The sequence below is a fragment of the Lolium perenne genome, chromosome 2 (genome assembly GCF_019359855.2).
Source record: "Lolium perenne isolate Kyuss_39 chromosome 2, Kyuss_2.0, whole genome shotgun sequence".
NCBI classification, from domain to species: Eukaryota; Viridiplantae; Streptophyta; class Magnoliopsida; order Poales; family Poaceae; genus Lolium; species Lolium perenne.
The window spans coordinates 268084651-268094400 of NC_067245.2; the positions used below are offsets into that span (position 1 = coordinate 268084651).

The 9750-nt window shown below is 51.2% G+C and overlaps 1 protein-coding gene across 1 annotated transcript; it reads left to right on the top strand.

The window, feature by feature from the left end:
• The first annotated feature begins 1062 nt into the window (after positions 1 to 1062).
• On the top strand, positions 1063 to 3324 carry LOC127330636 (subtilisin-like protease). Its single transcript, XM_051356778.1, has one exon. It carries the CDS (start codon positions 1063 to 1065, stop codon positions 3322 to 3324), a length of 2262 nt encoding a protein of 753 aa, XP_051212738.1.
• The last annotated feature ends 6426 nt before the right edge of the window (positions 3325 to 9750 follow it).

Consider the following 9750-nt stretch of genomic DNA (forward strand, 5'->3'; position numbering starts at 1 on the left):
CCCCACTAGAATTTTGGGCTGGGTCCGCCACTGGTTGCAAGTGAGTTGAAAATTCTCGATCAACCACACCCAAACTTCATCACTGCACTTGGAGGCCCGATAAAAAGTTGCAGCATGTCACATTGCCAAAACAGTAGCACCTTTGTTCGGGCGTTTACCAGCCCGACTACGACATATACATTGGTTAAGACAGCCCGTGTATGTAATATTATTTCATATCATATATAGATAATAATATAAACAGTGTATATAATAGTATGCATGTAAGTTGTCTATTTTTAGCCACAATTATATAAGTACTATATAAATTGCAGACACCATCCATACAACAAGAAGCCTACAAATTGTCTAGATTTTAGAGATAAACTCACTCGTTCTCCTCATTCTCTTTCCTCCAAATTACCTTATCATTATCGGTTTTGCTAAGTCTCAGTCAACTGAGAATTACTTAAGTCTCAGTCACCTACAAAAATGCACTTGAGTTGCACTTTTCTATCAAAAAAGTGCAATTGCACTTTTCTACTAGAAAAGTGAAACTGATTTGAGTTGCACATTTTTTTGAACTGCAGTTGCACTTTTCTGAGTTGACTGAGACTTAAGAAAATCTCAATCAACTGAGACATAGGCACACCCAATCATTATAACTACCCCTTAATAGCTGAAGTTGAGTCCGATATTGCACGTGCCCTAAGATCGCTCTCAGTGGATCTCCACTCGCACAAGATAAGCCACTACTCATTGATGGATGGAGAACACATAGACTGCTAGAAAACTAATCAACCGTGTCAGTTTAATTAGAGTTTAAACACAAAAGTACTCTGTAGTAGTATTGATCATGTCAAACACGGAGATTCACAAGCGACCAAATGAGCAAATCCATGTCCATAACATTCGCACGGCTCCAAAGCTCCAATCGCCACCGAAGATCATAGCCGGCCTTTGCCTGCAGCGACGACGAAGCTCGAATAATCTACTAACAAGACGGAACCAGCATGTATATATATTAATACGGAGTATATGCCAATGCAGGAGCTGGCACTACGAGATCAGAGCAAGTTAGCCATGGCAAGCTTCAGGTTCTCCGTCTTCTACCTCCTTCCCTTCATCCTCGTCACCCTTGTAGCGGTCGAGGGCGCCGGCGACGAGCGCAAAACATACATCGTCCACGTGCAACCGCAGGCGAACCACGTGCTGGACACGGCCGACGACCGGAAGGCGTTGTACCAGTCGTTCCTCCCCGACCATGGCCGGCTCCTCCACGCGTACCACCACGTCGCCAGCGGCTTCGCGGCCCGGCTGACGCAGCGGGAGGTCGAGGCCATGTCCGACCTGCCCGGGTTCGTCGCCGCGGTGCCGGGCAGGGTCTACAAGCTGCACACGACGCACACGCCGCAGTTCCTCGGGCTGGACACGCATCAGGGCGCGAGGAACTGTTCGTACGGATCCGGCGACGGCGTCATCATCGGGGTGCTCGACAGCGGCGTCACTCCCGACCACCCCTCCTTCAGCGGCGATGGCATGCCGCCGCCGCCGGCCAAGTGGAAAGGGAGGTGCGACTTCAACGGCCGCTCCGTGTGCAACAACAAGCTCATCGGTGCTCGCGTCTTCGACACAGCCGGGAACGGCACCGCCTCCTCTAGCGGCGCGCCCCTGTCGCCGATCGACGTGGATGGGCACGGCACGCACACGTCAAGCACGGCGGCGGGCGCGGTCGTGGTAGGCGCTCAAGTGCTGGGCCAGGGCAGGGGCACCGCGTCCGGCATCGCGCCGCGTGCGCACGTCGCCATGTACAAGGTGTGCACCCTGGAGGACTGCACAGACGCCGACATACTTGCCGGCATCGACGCCGCCGTGGCCGATGGTTGTGATATCATCTCCATGTCCCTTGGCGGGCCGTCGGTGCCGTTCCACGAGAACAGCATGGCCGTCGGCACGTTCGCCGCAGTGGAGAAGGGAGTGTTCGTCAGCATGTCGGCCGGCAACTCCGGACCGGACCACACCACGATGGAGAATGAGGCGCCATGGATGCTCACCGTCGCCGCGAGCACCATGGACCGTTTGATCAGAAGCACGGTGCGGCTTGGAAACGGGCTCGCCTTCGACGGCGAGTCAGTGTACCAGCCAAACATGTCGGCGGCCGTCTTGTACCCGCTGGTCTACGCGGGCGCGAGCTCGACGCCCGACGCGAATTTCTGCGGCAACGGCTCGCTGGACGGCTTCGACGTCAGGGGCAAGATAGTGCTCTGTGACCGTGGCAATGGCGTGCTGATGCTTGCGAAAGGCGTCGAAGTGCTGAGAGCCGGAGGCGTTGGCATGGTTCTGGCCAACCAGTTCATCGACGGCTTCAGCACACTCGCCATCAGCCACGTCCTCCCGGCGTCGCATGTCAGCCACGTCGCCGGAGCGGCGATCCTCAACTACATCAAGACGACGGCGAGGCCGACGGCGCAGTTCTCCTCCGGAGGCACCCTCCTCAGCACGTCGCCGGCGCCGGCAATCACTTTCTTCTCCTCTCGTGGGCCGAGCACGCAGAACCCTGGCATTCTTAAGCCAGACATCACGGGCCCTGGCGCGAGCGTGCTGGCCGCATGGCCGTTCCATGTAGGCCCACCGTCGGCGGGCACGGATCACGGGCCGACATTCAACTTTCAGTCCGGTACGTCAATGTCCGCCCCGCACCTCGGTGGCATCGCCGCGCTGATCAAGAGCAAGCACCCGGAATGGTCGCCGGCGGTGATCAAGTCGGCCATCATGACAACCGCCTACACCACCGACCGCTTCGGCAGGCCAATACTCGATGAGCAGCTCAGGGCCGCCGACTTGTTCGCTGTTGGAGCCGGCCATGTCAACCTCGAGAAGGCCATGAACCCCGGCCTAGTGTACGACATTACTCCCGCCGACTACATCGGCTTTCTCTGCGGCCTATACACGAACAAGGAAGTCTCCGTTATTGCGCGCAAGGCGGTGGACTGTTCAGCCGTCAAGGTGATCCCGGAACGTCTACTGAACTACCCATCGATCACCGTCATCTTCCCCCCATCATGGGACTCGACGGTTCCAATGTTGGTGGAACGCACGGTGAAGAACGTCGGAGAGGTGCCGGCGGTGTACTACCCTCATTTCGACTTGCAAGACAATGCCATGAATGTCAGCGTCGTCCCGGCATCGCTAGGGTTCAGCCGCGTGAACCAGGTAAAGACTTACACGGTGACCGTATGGCCGAGGACAGGAAAGGCTTCCATGGTGGTGCAGGGCGCGCTCCGGTGGGTGTCGGATAAGTATACTGTGAGGAGCCCCATCTCCGTCACGTTCGCCGGGCAATAGAACTCGACCTGCTTGACAACTTATCTTTACTATTAAATTGGAGTTGGTCGTTTGACACTCAACGCGTTTGATGGTCGTCATTGGGAGCATCCTAGCCATTCAATTTTACCTCAAAGTCTCCGCGTAAAATCAATCCGTCCAATCCCACTTTGTTAGCGCTGAAAAAAAAGCAATGCATAAATCGCCCACTTCATACCTTTATTAGGGCTGCAAAAAATCAATCATGATCACAACCTTCCCTGGCCATCAGAAACTACATTTAATAGTATCAATGACGGAAATCACCGTATTCTTTCCTTCTTTCTGCGAAACAGGAATAACTCCCGATCGGCGAGGTTTGGCTGAGACGGGGCGAACAGGAGGAGGCGTTGCCGGAGCCCGGAGCTCTGCCCTTCGATGAGCACCAGAACACATGGATCAACTTCGACGCCGAGACCAGTGGCCGGGTCGCTGGGAGGTGTCTCCTGTCGTCGCCCCACGTCTGTGCAGCAGCACGCCATCCCTATCTCGCTGGCTAGGTGCGACCTCATGGCCTGCACCACACGGCCGCCTTCTGCTTCGCCATCATCGGTATCATGCAGGTCTGTCTATGCAGCGGCCTGAATGGAGCGGAATTACGACATCGTGCCCGCTCGCTCTCATTCTGTCGCCCACACGAGAGTTATCCATATAGGTGATGGTTGTCTACATCTTGTTATTTGTTTTGTTAATTTTTCCATGTGCTGTAGATATGAAGAATATGCAAAGAAATTATAATGTCAGGTTGGTAGTCATGCCAGGGGCGTCCTGTCCTGCTCCCCGCCGCCTGTGTCGCAGGGTGCCGAAGAGGCGTTCCTCTGAGCATTCGCGGCCTCGCCACCAAGGAGGTCCGTCAGCTGCTAAGTGCAGTGGTAGCTGGAGTGATGGACGCCGCACATGTGTTATTGGGTAAGTTCTTTTTACGCGCCAACTCCAGTATGGTCCCCGCACGATCGGGCTGGGGCGCCCCTTCATCCACATGCGCGACTTCGGGCTAGAGACCCGGTTGCTATGGTACTTCAAGCATAAGCCTTGAGACATGATACTCAAGCTTAAATGTCAAGTCCCTCCATATTGATGCCAACTGCAGGGTCAAGGACAAATGCCTGAAGATGCACAATGGCCATGTATGTATCTCATCTGTAACTACATGTTTGCAGTTCTTTCCTCTCAGATGCTCGAGTTGTTTCCTTTGCTTGTTGCAGATGTTTAGCTTCATGTCTTCAGTCTGTACAACAAAAGGGAGAAACACCACCATATCATGGTACAAAAGCCAGTCTTATTCCTCTCATCAGTCATCATACGTTTTGACCATAAAAATATTACCGTACTGCCATTTAAGCTAACATCAGCCTACTGTTATTACAATTGATCTTCAAATGCCACTACACTATTACTGTAAGATTATTCATTTGAACTGACTTTATTTATTGGTGAGAGATAGAAAACTGTCGTGCATGTCTCATGAGTTTTCCAAATGTGAATCGTTTCTACAAATCATGTTCTTTATGTTAAGTTGAATTTACCTTTCTATAACTTATGCCAGATGGATGCATACAATATCCAGGAGGTTGTATTTTGGAACTGAGAAAATTATGGTGGGCATTGATCAGGTTTAACATTTGCAAATCCTGAACCACGCATATATACACATATTTAATTCCAGAAATTGTTGAGAGATTTTTTGTTACTTAAGGGCTCCCCCTGGTAAGAGCATTTATACAATTATTTACTGAATACACAGTAGTTACTTTATCGTCTGACATTATGAATGTTTCATTATAACCTATGTTTCTATCTCCACCTAGATGCCTGGTTCAGTTGATACCTTTTACACTTTTTTTTGTGAATGCCTTTTACACTTTTTGTGGTTGACAAATTTTTATTTGTGATTATCAATTATGTGAATCAGTTGTATTTGTAACTTGGCCAAGACATGTTTTTGGGAGATCTTAATGTACATGTCTTACACTTTTGCACCGTAGCTGAGAACATGAGAAATCGCTAAGTAAGCATTTTTGTAGCATGGCCTATGAGAAGTTTGACAACAACATGGGGGTGAGTGCAGGCGTTTTGTCGCATCTTCTATTTCTTGTTATGGTCATAAAACAGTTGATGCTCCCGTTCTTTATCAAAATCCTGCAATTGTTATTAAACTTTCTTCCTCGTGGAGTGAAAAGTAGTGTGACAAGTAACACTCGGTAGGTAGCAGAGAGCCTGGACCTCTCCTCCTTTCCCCATCTACAGTAGAAAGGAGGCGATTTCTGAACCCCCCCGTTGCTCCACCTCGCCGCCGTCGATTCGCCCGATTCTTCGTCCTCCGGCGGCGGGAGGACGAAGAATCGACGGATCAAGGCGTGTACATAGTGTAGGAAGCAGTAGGGTGCTAGCCGGCGGCGCTGAGGGTGAGGCGGCGTGGCCGGAGTGGCTTTTGTGGGCGGCGTTCCTCTCCTCTGCTGTTGGGGCTCCGGTGGAGTTCCGCGGCGGATCTGCCGCTCCTCTTGCGATCGCCGCTCTCCGGGGCTGCGGTGCGCGTCTCCCTCAAGCCGGCGTCCGAGAGATGGTGGAGCTGGCCTTCGAAGATCCAAGTGGTGGTGCTGCGGTTGACCAAGCCGGCGTCGTCGTGCGGGGTGCAGGATGGAGGCGCTCATGTGCCGAGGGGCGTCGACTTCCCGGCCGCTCGGGAGATCCTTCCGGTCCAGGCAATGCGTGGAGGAGTGGCGGCGGGATTCGCCGGCGTAACGTGCTGTGCGTCGAGGACGAAGCTGGGGTGCTGAAGGTTTTCGTTGTATTTTTCTTTGTTTCAGCCCTTTTCTGTATGAATCTTGGTTAATGCAATATGATCCACCTTCGCAAAAAAAAAAAAAGTAACACTCGGTAGGTATTGTTTCAGGTTTCAATTGTAGGAACACCACTTCCGCACACCATCATACCAACCTGTGCTCTCCATGCTTCGTCAGGTGATGTCCATTCCTTAGATCCACTATAAAAGAGGCTAGGGCTGCGTTTGGTAGCAAGGTTTTTTTTGAAGTATTTGTGCAATACCACAGTTTTTAAAATACCATGTTCCAAATACTTTGATGTGTTTGGCTATGACTAAAAACACTGTGGTATTTTTGAAGTATTGCAAAATCAACTTCAGACCACTTGTTTCTAAAACGGAGAAAGAGATAAAAACACTGCCGACTCGCTCGCTACTTTGAATTGCTGCCGCCGCTTATTATTCTCGAAATTCGGATCGCCTCAGCCATGAGCAAAGGAGAAAGACATTTATCTTTCATCATTGTCTATTTCCCGTTGGTTTGGTCCGGCGGCCGGCCTGCGAGGGAGTTTGTGTAGAAGAGCTTGATCTCCTTGCATCCGCTCTGTGCGGGACTTTGGTGACGGCGCTCGTTGCCGCTGGCAGGACGGAGCGACAGGACTTTGCCGTAACATGATCGGTCAAGGTGTCCATATAGGCATACATCGATGAAGTATTGGCTGGCACTCCGCAGTATCTCCGTATGAACCGGCCTCTTGTTGTCATAGTTTCGTGCATGAATCCAGTGCAATCAGTGCAGATTCCGACAACCGTGTATGCAATAACCATGCACGCATCTATATGCCAAACGAAATCATACATCCAACGTGGTCAAAGGATGGTAAAATAGAACTTTCCAAACGTCTTGAAGTTTATGACAAAACTGAGAAATACTACATAAACTGCAGTATTTTTTCCTATGCATACAAATACTTCAGTTTCAAAAAAACTTTTGCCAAACTAGGCCTAGAATCTGATGATTTTTTTTTTGCCTCATCTGAAGTACAAATGTCCAGATAGGGCCAGCCAAGTTATTCCAATGAGATTACTACGTGATATGGTAAAGAACATATATAACAATAGTTTCTTGTACTATCACAATTAATAAGATAGGCGGTTGAAGGTTCATCGAGTACACGAGACATTTTTACACATGATACCTCTATTTTTTTGTGAGTTGATGACAACATCGAGGGGGTGTCAATTGCAATGACCTATGAACCACGAAATTCATGGCTAGGGATGCTGTAGAAGAGGGGCAATGTTGTGTAACAGTGTGTAGCAAAAGGGGGATTGGAATGAGTGCAAAATATGATATTGTTTGAGTAAACATATGCATAATGAGTTCATTGATCGATGATGTTTATATGTTGCATTATTAGCCCGCATACTCTCCCTACTCCCTCTCTCACAGTTTATAAGGCACGCGCGTACCCCTAGGTTGCAAATTTGATCAAGTTAGCATTAGTTATATGTTATAAAAATTATATCATTAGAAAGTTCAGATGTTCTATTTTCTAATGATATAATTTTTATATTATATAATTTAAATTATATAGGTTAAATTGGTGACCTAGGGGTACGCGCGCGCCTAATAAACTGTGAAGGAGGGAGTATTAATTGTTTGTAGAAACGATTATGGCAATTTATCAGAGTTGGAAAAGACACTGGCCCAAGGAGTGGAGTGATCAAGGAATGGAGTCATATATTGTAGGAGGGTCTGCGGTACTGACGAGAAAAAACTTGAAAACCGTAGCAACGCACGGGCATTCAACTAGTACGAGTAATAATTGAGTAACTGAGAAGAGGCCAAAAGAACTAGAGAGTACAAAATTAGTTTTACAGAGGAGAAAAACAACCACAAACTACTACCTCGTGCCTAAGCCCGCACTTAGCATAGAACAACGACTGCCTTAGCAGGATGGCAAAAACAAAACGAGAACGAAAACTGAACCTACGGCAGACGATCTCCACGGGAACGTATCAGGCGCAAATGCTCAAGTTCAGAAAATCTGAAAATTTCTACTCCTAGCCCTTTGATCATGTACCAAGGGTGAGATCTAAGTCTTTATCCCAGTACCAGAGATGAAGCAAGTTCTTTCACGTAACCCCTTACTACTAACAGATTTCATGCTCCACTAAATCGTTAGCCCAGTACAGTGTGGAAATTCTTGTAGCAACGCTGAAATTGGCAAGGAAGAAACTCACGGTTGAAGAACCAGATCCGATCTGACCAAACCATGTGCCCGTTTTCAAATAAATTTCGAATCGACATAATATAAATATTTCTGGACAAATCTGTCGCAATAAAATGAACATTTCGGATCTGAAATAGACAGCATCTTTCAAGAGAAAACACAGCCAAAGTTCTTTCCAAATCTGCAACGAATTCATTAGATCTATTACAGCTTGAGAAAAATGGTAACAAAAGAAATAAGCCGTGTGTTCTAGCCTTCTCCAAATCAAGCAGCAAGGGGAGAGAAGAAGGAAGTAAATGCTGCAATCTTGCCGGCGCTAGTTTTGCTATCCACACCGCCTCTGTTCACCATTCGGCTGGGAGTGGTGAGGATGGGGAACAGAGAAAGAGAGAGAAATCAGAGCAATGGTGAGAACGGGAGTGCGTTGCAGGGTTCGTTTTGCAAAATAGTCAGGGTGGGACAGCTGAGCAAATCTGTGCGTTTATACATGATCCGACGGTCCAGGTTGGCATTTTCAGATTTGCAGAAGTTAGTCCGTTTTCACCTGATACATCCCCCGATCTCCACTGTCCGCATCGGAGAAGTATCGCAAGACCGACAGAAAACGATCCCTCCCCAACCCCGCGCCTAGGGTTCCGCCCCGGCGCCGCCGCCGCCACCAGGCCCTCCCCCGTCTCCGGCCCCGCCCCTCCTCTCCTCCTCGGCGCCGGCCTCGCTGTCCGCTCCCGCGAGCGACGGAGGGCCCCTCGTACCCGCCTCTCCCGCTTCTCTCCTCCGTCCTCCCCCGCCGCCGCCGTCGGCGCAGCCGCCGGCAAAGCCCCGTGCGGTGCCGGCGGCGGCGGTGATGCCCCTACCCGCGCGTCTGGAGGGGGAGCGCGGGGCTCCCTCGACCGGCGGCGGTGCTCCCTGGACCGACGGTGGTTCCGGCGGCGGCGAGGCTCCTTGGGCTGCGCAGCCGCCGGCGGCGAGTCGATGGTGGCGTCGCCGGTTGGCGGCGGGCGGCGGCGGCGCGGTGGTGCCCTTCCGGCCCAGATCCGGGCCCTTTGGGCCCCATCTCGGGTCTCGATGGGCCGGTTCCAGCGGAGCTGCCGCTTCGGTGGGCGGGGCGGTGGCCGGAGCTGAGCATGGTTGTGGTGGCGGCGCGTGTCCTGCAACATCCCGACGGGGGCTTCACGAGCACGGGCCAGGTGGGTCTGTGCTTGGCCGGGCCAGGTGGGCCTGGTATGCCCCTCGTCGGCATGTCCGGACTGGTACCGCCGCTGGCGGTGGAGGTGGTTCCCTCCTGCGTGTCCAATACCTCGCCATTCCTCGGTTTTGGGATCCTCCTTGGTCCTACTGGCTTCGGTTCGTTGGTCGCGGTCTGACGGCGGTGGTGTCCCTATGGTCGTGGTGGCGCAAGTTGGTGGGCGG

Coding starts and splice junctions, on each gene's coding strand:
- LOC127330636 (XM_051356778.1), top strand. CDS start 1,063: ATGGCAAGCTTCAGGTTCTCCGTCTTCTACCTCCTTCCCTTCATCCTC.